Genomic DNA, 19941 nt, shown 5'->3' with positions numbered 1-19941 from the left:
CCTTGGTTTACAGAACTTACACAATTGCAGTCATCTTTCTTGGATCCAGTATGCTGCGAAATGTGCAATACTCCGCCTTGGTTTACTTGTAATATGAAACACTAATCCTAAATGTAACAACAATAAACATTAAAGCTCGAACGAAGACGAGTAAAGACGACTATACACAATTAAGTTTGCTATAGAACAGTAGAACCCCGATTATCCGAGGTAATGTAGACCGATACTACCTCAGAAAAACGAAAACTCAGATGGCTGTCAACACTGTGGATGACACTTTTGAGGAGAAAAGATTTTTCCCAATTGTTATAGAGCTGTTTTACTTTTGAACACAGTTCGCATATTGTAAAAAGTTATATAGCTGTATATGTACGGTATTTCTTCATAAGCCACTCAGAAAATAATAATAATAATAATAATAATAATAATAATAATAATAATAATGCCTGTGTTTCAGTGTTCAGGTATTTTAATTTGAGGCCATTTAGGCTATCTGCATGTCAATTTCGAGTTCTGTTTAATTCTACTAGATGTCAGAGTAAATCAGACTTCTGTTAGGTGATCTCTGACTTCTTTTTCTTCCACTGCTTTTCCCACACACCTGTGGAATCGCGGGTGTGAACTGTGTAGCATATGTGAATTTGGCCCTGTTTTACGGCTGGATGCCCTTCCTGATGCCAACTGTATGTGGAGGGATTTAATTACTATTGTGTGTTTCTGTGGTAGTTGGTAGAGTAGTGCATTGTCTGAATTTGAAGAGGAGAGTGTTGGGACAAACAGAAATACCCGGTTCCCGAGTCAGAAGAATTAATCAGACGCGATTAAAATCCCCGACCCGGCCGGGAATCGAACCCGGGACTCTCTGAACGGAAGGCCTTAATGCTGATGATTCAGTCAAGGAGTCAGACTGGGCAATCTATGACTGAGTTTTAAAATTAATTTTGTCAGGCAATCAGGGAATATGTCAGCAGATTTTTTTCCATGCTGACATCCTATGACACAGTATTGGCATTTTGCCCCCAGGAGCCCTTTGAGGTGGTGGAATTCAACGTATACTGTTGGATCCTTGGAAACATTGGATAAAAAAAGTGTTCCAATCTCTTTTTGGGATGTACCTCAATGCTTCCGTGATGAGTACAGTCAGATTTCATGTTGTTGGGGCTGGGTGGCTCTAAAGATATAAAGCATCTACCTATAGTATCCCAAATATACTCAACTGAGGATAAGTCTGGGAGGCACGAAGGTCAGTCTATTAAATAAACCAGTCATCATTGATCTACATTTAGGACTGTCATCCAGGTGGCAGATTCCTAATCAATTGTTTACCTAGTATTTTCTGAAACGATTTCAAAGAACTTGGAAATTTATCGAGCATTTCCCTTGATAAATGATTTCATTCTCTAATTCCTTTTCCTATAAATGAATAATTTCCCCCAATTTGTCCTCATGAATTCCAGCTTTCTTTTCATATTATGATCTTTGCTACCTTACCTTTAAAATCTCCACTCAAACTTATTCATCTACTAATGTCAATCTGCACCATTTCTCCACTGACGGCTAGGAACATCCTGCTTAGTCAAGCAGCTCTTCTCCGTTCTCCAAAGTCTTCCCAACCCAAAGTTGGCAACATTTTTGTAACACTACTCTTTTGTCGAAAATCACCCAGAACAATTTGTGCTGATTTCCTTGGGATATTTACCAGTTCTCGTATCAAGTAGGCTAATCCTGATGTGGGTCCCATACACTGGAACTGCACTCTAATTGGGGTCTTACCAGAAACTTAAATGCCCTTTCATTTACATCCTTACTACAAGCCCTGAATACTCTCTTAACCATTTGAAGAGATCTGTAATCTTTCCTTATATTGATAGCTAAGTACTTGCAGTTATCACTGTGAGATACTTTCATGTCATTGACATAGTAATTAAAACTGAGAAGACTTTTCTTCTAAGTGAAACTTACAACCTGAATTTTCATCCAGTTTACCATCGTACAATTGTCGGCTGTCCGACACACAATATTGTTGGAGTCTTTTTTCCAGTCGCTCAAAATCCTGTAACTTATTTACTACTCTATACAGTATAACATCAACAGCAAAAGGCCTTATCTGTAATTATAATTCCTTACTCACATCATTATATACATAAGAAAATGTAAAGGTCCAATACTACTGCCTTGTAGGACCCCACTCAAAATCATTGCAGGATCAGATAATGCTTCACCCACTCTAATTCCCTGAGCTCTATTTTCTTGAAATTTAGCCACCCATTCAGCTGCTCTTTTGTCTAGTCCAATAGCCATTACAGACCATGAATCTCATTGTTGAATCCGTATTGAGGGTTGTACAAAAAACTATTTTAATCCTTCTAGTCAATACTATGTATTTTTGAAGTCCAATTAAGACGAAAGTTCACACATAAATAGAAACGTTTGGACCCCGCATTGAGTCATCCTCAGTAAGACATGTATGATGTATTAAAAAAACATAGGAGTCACACAAAATGAAGTGTTAGTTAAACGCTCTTTAAAAAACAAAATGAAATGCTAGTTAAATGCTTTTTATGCCTATTATGTCTATGTCTATGTCTATTTATGTGTGAACTTTCGTCTTAATTGGATGTAAAAAATATATAGTATTGACTAGGAGGATTAAAATAGTTTTTGTTTGTTTGTACAATTTTGTAAGTAGTCCAACAACCTTCATTTTCGTCAGCAGTCTCCCAGGATTAGCGTGACACCTAGTAAGGCTTGTCCTGTGATGGTTAATAGTGTGAGGGTGAACCTTATCCTGATAGAGAATGTAATTTTGAATGAGGTATAACATGAGAATGTACCACCCTATCTTCATACTGGCGGTGTAGACATTGTGCCTTCAACTATTACTAAATAAGTCCTGATGTTATTGCTAATGCCCTCCCCCCCCACCCTTTCCTCCCTCAAACCATGAGCCTGTGTGGGATTCTATAATCACAGCAGATTGGGCCCTTTCGTCTACTTGTTGGCATAAATTATATTGATTATCAGATTGTCTCAGATAGTAACGTTACCCATTGTTAAACATTGTATGTCAACACCTGACTAGCCATTGTCAGCATTTTTGAGTTAATGAAATAGGTAGTTATAAATGATTATGAGGTGGATATTTGCTGAAATTATCATTTGCATCCTTTTTTACAATTGCCTGTCTGTCAGCAAACTCCATGTGCACAATCTGGGTGGTTCTTCAGGTGGTGGTGTTTTTCCGTATGGACTTATGCTGGTTCACATAGGTACTTCCAGAGTCCACTGGGTAACCACTCACTGTCCCAAAAATGCACTACAGCCAGTTCTTTGGAAGCTTTAACAATACATAGTTCCTATTTCAAATATTCCAATTTCCAACTTCTCTCAGACTGGGAAATTAGAATGTTTGGAGTTGTCACTGCACAACATAGCATATCTGCAGACATGATATAGGCTTTTGGGCGAAATTCTTTACATTTTGCAGAGGATTTTGCCCTGCATCTTCAGATGAAAATCTCGACTGCTCATGAGGAAGACCTCTCCAAGAATGAAGCATTCTATCACCATTGTGTCATGCACAATTACCAAATGATACTCCACTATTAATTCTTAATGACACTATATTTATGCACTTACAGCAGTATAGCACTGATGAGAAATGTTTGATAAATTTCAAGAAAATTATTACTTTACACTTGGAGATGAAGCCAACGGCCATAGCCGTGTTGAAACACCGGATCCCGTAAGATCTCCAAAGTTAAGCAACATTGGGCATGGTCAGGAGTTGGATGGGTTGCCACGCGTTGTTGCTGGGGGGTAAGGGAATGGAGGAGCGGAAAGGAACTGGCCACCCTACTGCACGTAAACTCCAGCTCAGGAACACCTCTGCAGAGGTTCGAACCTGCCTTCGGGCAGAATAACCCTTACCTACTTGGAGATGAGCCTCGTTCAACTGAGGCTCAAATGATCGGAGTTCTTCCTTCTAGGATAAGTCTTCCTCGTGAACAGTTGAGATTTTATTCTGAAGATGCAGAGCAAAGTTCTCTGCAAAATGTAAAGAATTTCGCCTTATTTTCTTGACACGGCATAAGCCCGAAAGCCTATATCATGTCTGTAAGTACAGGCCGTGAAAGCATCAGCGTGGTAACATAACATATCTGGTTATCAATGATCTGTTAGATAACATAATTTATGTCTTATTAACTAAACAAAAAAAGCACTTCTTGATAACAAATGACACTATACCTTTCCAAGCTTCTGCAAATATTTCATCCAATTTTCAATCTTTCTATACTTTTCACAGGGCAAAATTTTTGGCCAAGTTTCTTACATTTTTAGCTGCTCTATCTTGGTGTAACACTTTCTTTCTATCAGTGTACTATCACTAATGCGTCATGCACAATTGTCAAGTGATACTCAACTAGTAATTCCTAGTGACACTATATTCACACACTTACAGCAGTACAATACTGATGAGTGATAAATTTCAAGAAAATTATTACGTTACACTTGGAGATGAGCCTCGTTTAACTGAGGCTCAGATGATCGGGGTTCTACTGTTTTTTGGAAAGTAGCACTGAATGAAAAAGAAAGTAGTAATAAGTTTTTAATGTCTTACCGGAGAGTATACGACGATGTCATTGCCTCCATGCAATGAAACATTGTTCCTCTGTACATTTGATAAATTATTCAACTGTTACTTTTATGGAACCGATATCTTCATTTAGAAATGCTTTGATCTTCTGTTTGTACAACCCATACCTTATACCTACTCGTTCAGTAGTTCTCTTGAGTTTCACACCCTCACTCAACTAAACAGTCTTCCACATTTCGATTTTGACTTCCACACGGAAACTTACCTCTAACCAACGTTGAAATAACATAAAAAATCATAAAAATGTTATTTCTACTTTGAACTCTCCATGACTGTAATTAATATTAGTTGTGTTAGAGATATAAAGTTTTATATTAACATAACAGGCTGTAATATTGAGTTCCTTTATTTTTTTTTATTTACCATCATGCAGATGCAGTTACAAAGTACAATATTTTACATTGATTGTTTGATAAATCAAAAACAATAGAAAATCACAAATATCTACAAATAGGAAAATAATTCTTTAATTAGATATCACATTACTTAAACACAGTAAACTGATATCAAATCATATATTCATGCCATTAGGAAAGCTCTACCTCGATTGTTGACTGAAGATTAGAAGCCCTTTGTTACTTTACATCCCCCTTACTTTTTTGAAAGAGATGGCAGGGGAGACAAGTATTAATAGTAAGGTAAAGGCACCTAAAGATCACACAGCCTCTAAGAATGCACAGTGGCATTTTTATAAGTAGCAATACTGCTGTTTTTCACCATTCTGTTGACTAATGAAGCACTATTCATCGGTGTGAAGAACCTGGCTTATACTGATTGGAGGAATTTTATTTCATATATCTCAATATAAATCTGGCCCACCTCGTGTAGGGGTAGTGGGGCTGCCTCTTATCCGGAGGCCCCGGGGTTTGATTCCTGGTGAGGTCAGGCTTTTTTAACTGGATCTGAGAGCTGGTTCAAGGCCCATTCAGCCTACGTGATTACAATTGAGGAACTATCTGAGAGTGAGAGGGTGACTTAGGTCTAGAAAAGTAAGACTAACAGCCAAGAGGATTTGTCATGCTGACCACGCATCAACTCATATTTTGCAGTCTTTCTGGCTGAGCAGCGGTTGCTTGGCTGGCTAAAGGCCCTTCGGGGCTGTAGTGTTGGGAGAAGGTAGAAATCTGAATAAAACTAAAGTATGATTTGATAGCATTTTAAGAATATAATTTTTTGTACATGCTGATATTGATAGTGCTATTACTAAGAAATAGATTTTTGTAAATACATATTTTCAGTAATTGTGCTCTAAACACATAAATTATATATTTTTCAATTCAATCCAGAAACTAATTTCAAACACTGTACTTATTCATGAGAACAATGAGAATGAATTTCATTTTTCAATGTATTGCATAGTGACCTTGGCTAGACATGCTGGCTTACTCGCTTTCACTTAGAATGAGAATCCCTCTGTGGAATAAAGTAATGAATGCATTTGAATCAAATATTTCTCAGTCAAATTCTGTTATGTCAATAACATGGGAAATCGGTAAATGCAGATCAGCGATCTAAATCCTTGCAGCATTTAGCAGGTGGTAAACAAAAAATGGTCACTTCACATGCAACCTCTAGACAAGTTCTTTTAGACGAAGCAACTTCCACCTCACATTCATCCCTTTTTAAGACGTTCTGAATATTATGCAGATCTATGCACAGCTATTCTTACATGTGATATTTCTTTCTATGAATTGAAAATCTCAGAGCATAGGCATTTTCTTACAAAATACATATATTTTGAAACACCAGAAAAAATAACATGAAGATGATTGTATATCCATGGAAGAAAATGCTGGCGAAATTGAGAATTTGTGTATCAGTGACATTCTTTTAATGAAATTTGTGAACCTTGTGATGTTTAACGGTTCTTGTATTGTGCACGGTATTTTGCATTGCTCCAAGAAACTGACAATGGTTTGTAATGGAAAACTTGCAAGATCGTCTTTGTTGTTCACTGGAAGGGATGGGTTGACGTTTTCATTACATACCTGGACAGGGTATGGCGGGCCTCCTAGACGGTAACGCCATATCTCAGATCAGGGAGATTTTTGTTGGTGATGTGATTTGCAGAGAAGGTAAGGTGGATGCGGCCATGTCCTGTAGTAGAAACAGTCCCAGCATTCGCCTTAGTGTAAGAGAATGGAAAACATCAGAAAAACATTCTCAGGGCAGCCGACGGTGGGGACCATCCCCTCACCTCCCGAATATAGAGCTGCAAGGCTAACCAAAATTAGTGCTGTTAAGCCAAAGTCTATTTGACTCGGTTTGTTTACTGCAACAGCAAGCTATTTTAATTCACCACCATCTCAACATGACTGGGGGTGATTTTTATAATACATTCTTAAAATTGTGTAATATTGAAATAATTCATTAAAAATAATTTTTATACATATTTTTCAATTTTTATGACATATTTTCAAGATTTTTAATAAATAAAAATCTGTTTCCTAACTTATTAATTAACCTAAGAAAATGTTCATTGTTTTTCTAAGTAGAAACTTCTGCCATCAACTGGCTAACTTTTGAAACTATGTAGAAGCCTGTAAGATTGCACACTGTTGTTTTCACCCTCAGAAGTGACATTTTGTCCCAAGGAGCAAAATAAATTTTGCATTAGTGAGTAATGAAAATGGAAAAGAAGCATCTTTAGCAGTTCTACCTGAAGTTGATGAGCACCCACATTTCCTACCTGCTGTGCTTTCTCTGTTACCAAAAGTAATGGAGTCAAAGGAATGAAAAATAATTTTTGAGAAGACTGTGCATATGCTATTCCTTATAGAATTATATTTAAAGGCCAAATTTCTCACTTTTTTAACCTTTCATGTGCTCTGTGTGCATTTCATATTCAAGAGTTTTGTTTAATAAATTTGGTTTTGTTGTTAGTGACTAGAATATGCATATAGAGATGTAAATGAATTCTCTGTGCAATCTTAGGTGCCTTTACCTTACATGTTGAAGTTGGAAGAAAAGACTAGGATATTGGATAGTGTATTGTGATTTTGGAACTTGCTATAAATAATGTAGGCCAATTTCAGTTTTGATGAGAATGAACATTCGTATGTTACACATAGCCATTTTACATCCAAATGATTCGTGACAAATACTGTGTCTCAAGCTGCTAAGCAACTACCTTAGCATTTAAGATTGAGAGTACAGACAAGAGAAGATAAACGGAAGACAATCACATCTCCTCTTATTTTCCCTTCCTTTAGTGTATTATTTACATTTTTTACTGTACTAAACATTATTTATATATTAAAAATTTGCCATAGTGTTGTTTTTAAAGTACAAAATGTGTGCAGAGGCTATTATTTCAGAGGATGAAGCTTCAGCCCGATACTTGCCCACAAATACAGTACTGTGCATGGGTGTTACAAATATTGCAATTTTGGGAGGTTGTTGCAAGATTTTGTAATGGAGTTACAAAGACTGGTAACAGATTAGTGATTAAATATTAACTTGTTGTTTTTCTGATAAATATCAGGAATACAGTTTTTCTACTGCAAAATGTTTGAAGGCATCTCAGGTAGCTGAGTGTGTTAGCTATACACAAGTATTCAATAAGAAAGGAAGATTTCTATCTTCAATTGTACATAGAATGTATATCAGCAATGCTTCACCTGAAAGTCTGAACAGCTTTAAAAGTTTTTCTGTTATACCTACTCATGTAGCACTGTGTATTTGTGCATGTACCTTTAAAATGCAGTAGTTACAGACCAGTACAAAAACATATGGTTGCTTTTGACTTAGATATTTTTATTTAAAGTTATTCTGTGTTGTTAATATTTGAAAACAGTATTAGGTGATTATGATATTATCAGCTCAGGCTGACCTATAATTTTAAATTGAGAATTTGATAAGTTTATTTATTTCATGAAATGTGCTACTGTGTAATAATTTTAAATAGAAATGTTATACAATCCTGACAGAAAGTATCTTTGGATAATTTGGAAGTGTTGTTAGTATATTGCATAAACTCTGTTGAGATATGTTTTGATAGAAGTGTTTACCTTTCTTCCTTTGTACGTAAAATGTCCATTAAATAATTTGTGACAGTTCTTTGTTGAAATATTTTTCTTGTAATAAATATATTAGGTTCCCCATGTTCATTGAGAGTATTTGCTATGCTGTGTATGTCTCCCCTTCCACTACTTCCGTTACCTCAATAACCCTTTCCACTAGCTCGTGAACTCATTTAAATAAATTGTGAAATATATTCTTGGGGGATCATTATATTACTGAGAATATGCCTTTGCTGGCAGGACCTAGTGTTTCCTATGTCTTCTGGTATGGGCTAGAGCAATTTTGTTACATTCATTGTTCTGTCTCTGTCTTATCCTTGGCTTTGACAATATGAAAGTGACTGAAGTATGAGCGATGCTAGTAATGCCATTCCTTCTACAGTCAGTCCCTGCTATGAATGGTGTGAAAATGTTGCTCATAGGGTCGGATGAAGCATGCATTTAAGTGGGCTTGGCAGACTGATATGTAGTAGCATCTCTGACCCAGTGAGGAAAGCAACGGGAAACTACCTCACTCCTCATTTCCCTAGTACGCCTCTTCAGTGATGCCTAGGCCATCTATGACAGCTGATGGCGGAGTTGTTGAGGATCCAACCAGCCTTAGGGCTGAAGACTGAACATACACACGTTACTGAAAATGTCTCAAAATTAAATACATGTCATTTAATACATCCTGAATTTAAAGTTTTACAAAAGTAAAGGTAGTAATAATAATAAGTACCGGTATTTAATTCGAGATGGGGAGTTTAATGAAGTATAAGTCAATATCTTAGTTTGTGCTTTGGAAGAAAGTCAACGACTAGAAAAGTGTGTATATGTTGCAGGCACAATCCATAACTTTTTTTTTTTTTTTTTGCTAGGGGCTTTACGTCGCACCGACACAGATAGGTCTTATGGCGACGATAATCCATATTCTAGACGCATCCTAATCTGTCTAGCCAAATTGCGACGTGCATCCTTGTATTTGGTAAATCAAAATATAACGTTGAAATGAAGGGAATTAAATACATTTTTTTTTTTTTAAGACAGACTGCAGTAATTGTACTGAAAGGGGTTATGCAAATCTCGAATCTGCCTTCACTGACAAGACAGAGTCAAAAAAAAAAAAAAAAAAAAAAAAAACCATGGCATTGTATATTCCCCACATTTAATATTTTATCGGATAATTTTAATTATTATCAAAATATTTTGCCTCCTGGGTGGATACGAATCCTGTGGATATGGTGGTGGTGGTTATTGTTTTAAGAGGAAGTACAACTAGGCAACCATCCACTATATAACACTAATCAGAGAGAAAAAAATGGAAGGGATCTGACACTTCAAAAGTGAAGGTATCAGCCAAAGAGAGACAAGGGCCATGAAGGGCATGAAGATGAAAGACTCCCTAGCCCTGGAAGTTCTAATAGCGTTGAGGTCGAAAGTTGACCAAGGAAGGTCGGATGGGATAAATGAAAGTGAGGAGCCTGGCACAAGAAAGTGGAAGCAATGCCAGGACTCAGTTCAGGACCCCATAGTCGCCAACCCACGCTCTCAAGTTAAGAGCCCTTGAGGCGCATTTTAGTCACCTCTCACGACAGGTAGGGGATACCGTGGATGTTATTCTACTGCCCCTACCCGCAGGGGGGATCCCGTGGATACGCACAAAAACATATTTATAGATTCAGTTGTTCTGAGAAAAGTGTATATATGAGGAACTTTCACAATACCATGTGCTCATTCTTTTTTATTAAGTGACTGTAGGGTAAAGGGAGGTATATTCGTGATACAGGTAAGTTCATGATAAATCATTGAAAACGTATGAACTCCCCTATTGTAGACTAAGCATTTCAACATTAATACTACACTGACTGAGCAAATGTCATGGGACAGCGGAGCATTGATGCCCAGGTGTGTTGTCTGCGCACCATACGCTCCCTGTGCCAGCTGCAGATGTAGGCTATAGGAGACCGTCTGGGCGCTGGAAGGCCAAAAATGGGTGGAGATGGTCTCCGAGCAGCTCAACATACCGCATACCATTCAAAGTCTCTTCGAGAACAACTAGGAGGCCCATTCCATACCAGAAAAATGCACCCCAGACCTATTTCATTTTCAATTGAGAATTTCTTCGGAGTTTTATAAATGCATCTCATGGAGTTACCGGTTCCGAGGGTCCTTTGGCTGCCAAGAGACGTTGGTCAGTTCGAAGGCCAGCAGGTCATGACGCCGTGGTGGTGGTGGTGGTGGTAGTTTTAAGACGAAGTACAACTGGGCAACTATCCTCTATTAATACTAATCAGACGGGAAGATGGAAGGAGTCCGACACTTCGAAAAATGAAGGCAGCGGTCAAAGAAAGACAAAGACCATAAATGGCATGAAAATGAAAGACTCACTAGGACTCGCGAACCTAATAGCGTCGGGGTCGGAAAAAAACAAGAGTTGACCAAGGGAGGTCATATATGATAGGTGAAAGTGAGGAACCTGGCACAAGTAAGTGGAAGCAATGCCAGGACTCAGCTAAGGGCCCTGTGGTTACCAACTCACGCTCCCAAGTTGAGAGCCCCTTGGGCCCCTTTTAGTCGCCTCTTGCGATAGGCAAGGGATACCGCGGATGTTATTCTAACACCTCTCAACTAAGGGAGATCATGGCGCGGAATCAGCGCAACGAATCCTTTCGGTTGTTAAAGTTGGCTTCTAGACCGGGGCCGCCATCTCATCGTCAGATAGCTCCGCAACTGTAATCACGTAGGCCGAGTGGAGCTTGAACCCGTCCTCAAGTCCAGGTAAAAGTCCCTAACCTGCCCGCGAGGAATCGAACCCTGATCCTCCGTGTAAGAAGCCCCTATACCAGAGACTAGCATTCAAAGTTTTGATAGAAACATTTACCATTTTTAATTGATTGTTATTTTCGGTTTTCGTCTCAGTCCGTACTAAAAGTTAGAAGACCAATGTAGCGATGAATAATGATAGGTATAGAAATGAAAGTAGACATGAATTAATGAGGCATTTACAAGTACGGTACTTACAAGGACACACATCTCTTTAAAATTCGTAACAGTGAACCTTATAACCCAAAATACATAGAAAATTTTAAAAATCCAAAACTCTGGGAAGAGGCCAAGCTGAGTAGTTTTGAAATTTGGGGCTCCGAACCAAAACAGCATAGGTATACAAGCCTAAGGACTTTTTCACCCAGTTGAAAACTTTATTTTACAAAGCGATAACCTATCGTTTTCATGGGCCTAAACGTTTTCTGCAGTACCAAATTTATTTTTAACATCAAACTCGCAAAATGCTTGCAGGACATTTCAAGACACATATTGGTAGTCAAAATGTAGCGATCCATAAAGGTAGGTATATATATATATAACAGACATGAATTAATACAGCATTCTCAGGCACCCTAGAAACTTAAAACTTACTGCAAGAGATCCTGATAAGCCCAACATTCCTAGAAACTCCCCGAGAAGATGGAACTGGCGGGGGGAATAAAACTGTGGCTCAGAAATAAAACAGCGTAAGTACGCAAGCGTAAGCAGTTTTTTCCTTGAGTGGAAAAATATTTTCTTCGAAAGGAACATGTAGTAAGTTTAATGAATTTCTTATACATTAACTATGTGGCCAGAGGCCTCCTGAAAAAACCCTTGTTCGTTCCAAAGACGCCAGCCATGTAACGAATAGCGCATAGGACCTCATTTTGCTTCCATTACAGCATTTAATCTTCGCAGGCGGATTTTTACTAAGTTCTGATACACTGAAAGTGAAATTTATTTCCATTTTTCATAAAGCATGGTGAATAGTTGTTACCGGTTTGTTGGGCGAATTGATCTGGAACGCAGCTTTCTCTCTAGTTCGTCCAAAAGGATGTCCGTTAGGGTTCAGGTCGGGGCTTTGAGCAGGCTAGTCCAGCACATCAACCGATTTTCTTCGAACTACGATGCAATTGTCCTTGCTTTGTGGAAAGGAGCATGGTCATGCTGGTATAGAAGAACGTCCGATTCCAAGCTGTTGCCACAGTGTGGGTGTCTAAAACGTTTTCATAAAACACCTGCGTTCATTGTGCCATCTACTAGAACTAATGGTCCGCGCCCAGAACACCAATTCCACCGAATTCCACTGTCGCCACAACACACTCAGGTAAATACCGTTCCCGCCAGGCATCCGCCAGGTCCACACACGTCCATCTGAGTGCCAAAGTAAATAACGTGACTCAAAGGCTGATGACACACGGAGGGGTTTTTGCCGAGTCGGCGCATGTTTCTATTGTATCAGATGGGATGAAACAGACACAGCGGTGCTCGCCGATAGGCGGCAGATTTGCCGACTCGGCCTGTCATTTAGTTGGCGGTGCAGCGAGCGTTTTGAAGACTTTGTGCGCGCTCTAGCGCCACTGATTTAATACATTCAGCTGAATCACGGCCGACGTGATGCGCCGCTCTAGCGAGGGATCCAGTCGGCCGTGGCTGAATTTACGCGGCGATTGCATCATTGGTAGGTATTCCTGTATTAGTTATCATGAAGTATCTTTGAAATTCAATAATATACACGTAAAAGGACTTTTGGAATAAGAATAAGAACAATAATTTATTTTTATATAATGTTAGCTAGCTTCCAGTGGCGTATGCTGGTATCAAGACGTGGGCTACCACTAGACTTAGGCTACCCCTTTTCGATAGTTGGTTTAGGGAATACCAAGCCTTAAGCATTTTGAGCTGCATCCAACAGCCAATGGAGCTGCCCGCTGTGTTGTCAAGGCTGCTCCACAAGCTACTGCCCACCGCCAATACTCAACACCTGATCAATCGAGTTGGTAGCCTAAGGGTTAGCAAATTGAAGTCCAGCTTTGAGGCTAAATGGATAGAATGCTTGTCTTTGGTCCGACGGCCCCGGTTCAATTTTCAGAATCAACCCCCTCATACTGTTAATTCCCCTGGCTTGGGAACTGGGTGTTTATGACGTCTCGCCATTCATGTTATCCTTATTAGGTCACCACCAAGCCTATGTAGATGCCATGCACCATTATTATTATTATTATTATTATTATTATTATTATTATTATTATTATTATTATTATTATTATCGTTAAATAACAATGTTGAATTTTACAGCGGTCGTACCCATCGTTCAATGGTTAATTATCTTCCTCGGAAGATCAGTGGTGGTGTCCGACCCATGATCACGGGTTCGATTCCAACCAACAAAAGAGAACACTAAATCTGATAGATTGCGTTTCATTTTAGCAGATCTACCAATAAAAAGAAAACTATATTACTCCTATAACAGCAGCCCTGCAGTGTCTTCCTACAAGGATGTAGAAGTAAACGGGAGTGAAATACCAGCACTCCGTTATCTATATATTTAAGACAGAAGGATGAGGTGAGGAAGTATATACGATGAGTAACGCATGGTGATAGCAGTGGCGATCTGACGGACCGAAGCCTAGCACAGCTATCCTCCGCCGGTCCCCGCACCTGTAGGCAGACAGCAGCAAGCCGCGTGAGGCGAGTCGATGGGAAGGGACGAGAGTCTGGGCTGCAATATCAGTCTCCGAAGCCTTGTTCTCAGGAATACGTGCGACGTCTTTTCTCATTGCTTTCAAGGTTTGCAAATGGAACAATGTGTAAGATGCTTACAATATAATGTGCTTTAGATTTCCATCGCTCGCATTTGAGGTTTGGGCTTCACTGATAGCCTTGGTAGCCCTCAGTATACGCCACTGCTAGCTTCCTCACCTAACGTCGCGCTCGCTAATGTGTTTTGTCCACTGCCTGCTCGATACGCACCCGATGACTGCTTATAAGCAGTCATTTTAGATGCAGATCGAGCAGGCAGTGGTTTCGTTACAATCGGCTAAAACCGCTGTGTGTATCAATCACAGGCGGCGGCCGACGCGGCTGCCAACTCGGCAAAAACCGCTCCGTGTGTCATCAGCCAAAAACTCCATAAAACGTTTTTCCACTGCTCCACAGACCAATGACGGTGTTGTTTGCAAACCGAGTCTTACAGTATTGCATCTTGATGGATCGTTCTGACTTGCAACGGAAATTCTCTATAATAGTTTATTAGGATGTCTGACGATTGGTTCGTACAGTATGTTTTAGAGTTCGGGGGTCTCTAATAGTTAATTTGTTAGGTCTATGGGTTCAGTGCCTTCTCGACATTTTCACTTCACAGTAACTGTATTCTGACAGGAGGAAGTGGCGAGTGCTTGTACACCACGCCCGGGAGACTGGAGCCGGGAATGGTGCTGCTGCTGCTGATGAAGATGATGAGTAACGTCACTAACAGTGGACCTGGGTTCGTGTAACTCCCGGGAAATCTCTCTGACAGAATGCCTACGCTTAAGGACCCCTAAAATCATTCCCCGTTCGAACTCACTCAGTTTTGTACGTTGACTCATTCTTCTTCTTTCTTTCCTTTTTTACTACTGGTTTAACGTCGTACGAACATATCGAAGGCTTTCGGTGACGGAATGGTGGGGAAGGGCTAAGATTGGGAAAGTAGCGGCTGTAGCCTTAATTAAGGTACAACCCCAGCATTTGCCCGGTCTGAAATGGGGAAACTAGGGAAAACCATCTTCAGCACTGCTGATTGTGGAACTCGAATCCACCATCTCCAGAATGCTTGTCACATTCTGATAAAAACACGTCTATGATACTGATGCATTATGCCTGCACTTACTGTAGCCTATATATACCCTCGGATGTATAGCCGGACGTCAAACAGAGTGCGTTCATTGGGGTGTCCGGAGAGTTTTGGCTACGTAGGCTAGTCAATCTTACTTAATGTATTTTGGCGCTTTAATTTAAAGAAGAGGATGGCCCTGATTCGACTGTTTATTAATATTACTATGTTACAAGGCTCATTCAATTGGTAATCCTCGTTTATCATTGAACTTTCTGCTTTAAACTCATTGCGATTTGTATGCGTAGCGAAGCGCACTGGTAGCTTACCGCTAACCTTACTAATATAAAAGGAATGCAGTATCTGTTCATGCATTCGTTCTTTTGATGCGGTTTTGATAATTGATAGTATACATGATATGGAGACGATATCCATTATTTTCGAAAGGTTTGTCTGCCTTTCATACTGTTTAGATTATATAAACGCAAAAACTACCAATCCTTTTTCGTGAATCTTGCCAGTATTAAAGTAGAGATATCCAGAATTTCTCTACATTTGTTTTTATCTCAATCCGTCTAGTAGGAGTTGATAATTGAAATTTTAACATTGAGAATACCGTCTCTCAGGCATATTCGAAAAGAGTTCAGTGGCTTACCTTGCGGGCCACCCATACTATGCCTAGGTCTACTGTTGATTACTTGCCAACGATGGCGGTTTTGTTAGGAACTTTGTTGTCTCCTGCTCGCTGTGTATAGTGCAAAGCCATTCGAACAAAACTATCTAACCTTCACATGCGCACTGACTGCGAGATTTTGTGCTTTCTGATTGTTACTTCAGTATACAGTATCGTATTCTTCAGCAGCGGCGAAGCGTGGACTAAGTAAGGGGGGAGACAGAGATTTTTTTTTAAATTTAAACTATTTTAATCACATTAGTGTATATATGGAATTTTGTTTTCGACGCTTACAGATCTACATTCAATATTATATTAATGACTGAAACTAAGACAAATCCTATAACAACCTATAATCCTACATGCACTCCTTTTATTTTTAAATATAGACTAAATGGGCAGTGGGAGTCGTCATATATTGCTATGTAGATTTAATAAGAGAAATAAGAAATAAATAGATTTTCGTACAAGTCACCTTAAACAATATTCTTGCAAATGAGTTCAATCCGCCTGTCCTTCATTTCAGCAAATATATCTATTACCCTCGTCTTGAAGTCTCTTGTTGGTCACTGAATTCCTTAAATAGGTTTTATAAATAATAATGTTATTTGTTTTACGTCCCACTAACTACTCTTTTACGGTTTTCGGAGATGCCGAGGTGCCGGAATTTAGTCAGGAGTTCTTTTACGTGCCAGTAAATCTACCGACACGAGGCTGACGTATGTGAGCACCTTCAAATACCACCGGACTGAGCCAGGATCGAACCTGCCAAGTTGGGGTCAGAAGGCCAGCGCCTTAACTGTCTGAGTCACTCAGCCCGGCTAAATAGGTTTTAATTCGTTTCAAGGCATTAATAGCGCGTTCACTAGAAACTGACGTTAACGGAATATACGGCATCTAGTTAAGCAATTTTGTTGTTTCCGTATGCACACACTGGAGTTCATTATTCAGAATGTAAGCCAGTAGTTGTGGGGGTTATAATACCTTAAATAATAATGGCGGGCAAGGAAATGCATTTACTTTAAGGGTTTTCATGCTGTCATTCATTTATTAGGTGTAAGTTTGCTATATTTCGTATTTGAATATGATTATTTTATTTTTAGACTGTCTTATAATAAAATAAATTCAAATTAACTACATTAAAGGAATTATACACAGAATGGACAGCGTCTACTTTCGCCTACGTGCTTCGTGTAACTGACGCGAGCCTTGACATTGCCGAAGTGAGACGAAAATAAATAAAGCGGGGAATACGATAATGTCATGAATGTGAAAATAACTAACGTTCTAAAAATAATTTAATTAACTAGACAGTATTTCGTTCACAAAATGTTAAGGGTACACGCTGTCTACCCTGTCTCCCCTGACGCTTCGCCCCTGTTCTTCAGTACTTTCAAATATATGATTTCTGTAGTATTTTATGGCTAATTTCAGTTTCTGTTTCAGTTTCAGTTCCTGCATAGGCCACCGTTACTCAAGAGGGTCCCTTCGGCTAGCCACCGGCCTCATCATGGGGCAGTTAAGCCTCTTGACAATGGCTGCGCTTATAGTAAGCGCCATGGCCTACATGCCTCACAGCAAGGTAAGTGAACCGTTAGAGTGAGTATATTGTTATGTTATGTATCTATATATTTAAAACACTGTAGGCTGATTATTGTTACCGCGAGTTTGAGAGAACGGCTGAACCGATAGACATCGTACAGCATTCTGACGAAAGCTCTTAGCCTCTAGATTTGCAGTGTGTCTTTAAAAGCATAAAAATTTCTTGCCGTATATTTGTAAATGATTAAAGGAAAATGTAGCATTCTGATTGGCCAAAACGTTTGCCAGTACTTTAAGCAAATACAGTAGAGACAATACGCGACACCCCCGGATTTATCCTTGTTAAAATGGGAGACAATTCGCAAGTGGTGCTCCTAGTGGCGTGATCTGAAAATTCGCGCTAAATTCAAATATCAATGGAAATGTATATTCGGAAATGGATAAATAAATTACGTCTAGAAAGAAAGTGTTGCTAAAATATTAACTTCAAAGTTGATAAAACAATTCTGGATACATGAATGAAGAATTATTTAAGAGGTTATTATTTAAAGACTGAAATTAGACATATAATCAAGATATGAAATGGACTGCTGTGAAAGGGTTTGATTTTTCATTTATATATTACTTTTTTTTAAGCTTTGCCAACGGCCGTAGCCGTGTTAAAAGACCGGATCCCGTGAGATATCCGAAGTTAAGCAACATTGGGCGTGGTCAAGATTTGGATGGGTTGCCATGTGCTGTTGGTGGGGGTAAGGGAATGGAGGAGTGGAAAGGAACTGGCCGCCCTACCGTACGTAAACTCCGGCTCAGGCACACCTCTGCGGAGGTTCGGACCTGCCTTCAGGTAGGATACACCCTTACACTTTTTAGCTTTAGCATACCCGCCTCAACTTTCACGGCTAGATTTGTCTTTTTTTTTTTTTCTCATTTAAAAGCATTGTACATCACATTAGGACACTTGTCAATAAAAATATCGGCACATTCCTTACACACATGATTCAATGAATTTACATTCAAGAGCTGGACAATTTTCCTTTTAACTTGAAGCCTGCTAACAGAAAGAGAATATATAAATTTAGCCGCAAAAACATTCAAAATTTCCATGTAAGTAATACTTGCCATTACATTAGGGTGAAGCAAATTTGCATCATCATCATCATCATCATCATCATCATCATCACATTTCTTAAATCATCCATATTTTCTTCAGTGCTTGACAATGCATTACGGCATTTCAAATGGGGTAACTTGGAACACAACCAGCCACACACATATGCATGTGCATTTACCTGAATTAAATCAAAACCCACAGATCACACCTACAACAACACATCGGTATTGAAGGTTAATTGCTGCACTAAACCAATAAAATAAGCTTATTATATTTTAAGCCAGTTAAAATATGGATCGCGCAGGTCAGAAGCTTAGGAAGTAGGCCTTCTATAAAAATATCTTTGTAACTGGAAAAACATATACGCAAACAGAGTATTTACTTACATTTTCTTGTCACGAGGGAAACGGAAGAAAGACCGCGAATCCTTCTGCACTTCATGGTTATTGCAGCCAAACGCAGCACATATCTTTCCACTGATATTGGCAGGAGATATAAAGGAATGACACACGCTGCTATTTAATTATGTCAACTTAATGCAAACTCATAAATAACCCCCGAAACTTCACAAACAAAAACACGTGCTCTTATGACAGAATCAGTAACTCTCAGGTCACTCCGCTAGATAGAGCTCTAATCGCTGTCCCTCGATATCTCGCAGAATGTCGCGTATTGTGTCTACTGTATTTGCTTTAAGACCACCTGCTGTTTCACAGCTGGCAATATGCGTGGCGGGAATGCTAAAGGGCGCATGCACCGCGTGGTATGACGTCTCTTCGCTGTAGTCTACATAACTGAGTGGTCAGTCGTTGACTCGTGGTTTGTCGGGAGTATTTCACGTATAGTTTTCGGGTTCGCTTAACTGATTGGTGACAGTCCCAATGGCGGGTGGAATCGTGCACATCATATCTATAGCGCAACGTGTACCAGGTGTATGCATAAGTCTTTGCCGGTTTCACTGAGAGATGGCGCCAGCCAGTAGGTAGCCAGGATTTCATTTGGGGGGGTGGGCATTCATCCAGAACTTTATTTTGATAGGTGTCCAAACTTCCATCATTTAGGTGGTGTAGAATACCTAAAAAGTAAATGAGTGTCCTTGGATCCAAGTAAGAGTCGTGGATTCGAGCGGATTCCGGAAGCTAATAGTAATCTTCTGCACCGAGCTCGATAGCTGTAGTCGCTTAAGTGCGGCCAGTATCCAGTATTCGGGAGATAGTAGGTTCGAATCCCACTGTCGGCAGCCCTGAAAATGGTTTTCCGTGGTTTCCCATTTTCACACCAGGCAAATGCTGGGGCTGTACCTTAATTAAGGCCACGGCCGCTTCCTTCCCACTC

General features: G+C 39.5%; 1 protein-coding gene across 1 annotated transcript in view; it reads left to right on the top strand.

The window, feature by feature from the left end:
- Positions 1 to 19941, top strand: part of 7B2 (Secretogranin_V domain-containing protein 7B2) — a 114505-nt gene that overhangs the window by 45319 nt on the left and 49245 nt on the right. Inside the window, exon 2 of the mRNA XM_067153483.2 lies at positions 17400 to 17535. Within this exon, the coding sequence (XP_067009584.1) occupies positions 17464 to 17535 (72 nt within the window). The 5' untranslated portion in view covers positions 17400 to 17463. The remainder of the gene's footprint in view (positions 1 to 17399; positions 17536 to 19941) is intronic.

This window comes from Anabrus simplex, chromosome 9 (genome assembly GCF_040414725.1).
Source record: "Anabrus simplex isolate iqAnaSimp1 chromosome 9, ASM4041472v1, whole genome shotgun sequence".
Classification (NCBI taxonomy): domain Eukaryota; kingdom Metazoa; phylum Arthropoda; class Insecta; order Orthoptera; family Tettigoniidae; genus Anabrus; species Anabrus simplex.
Note: the sequence above shows the minus strand (reverse complement) of the source record. Positions and strands in the feature narration are given on the sequence as shown.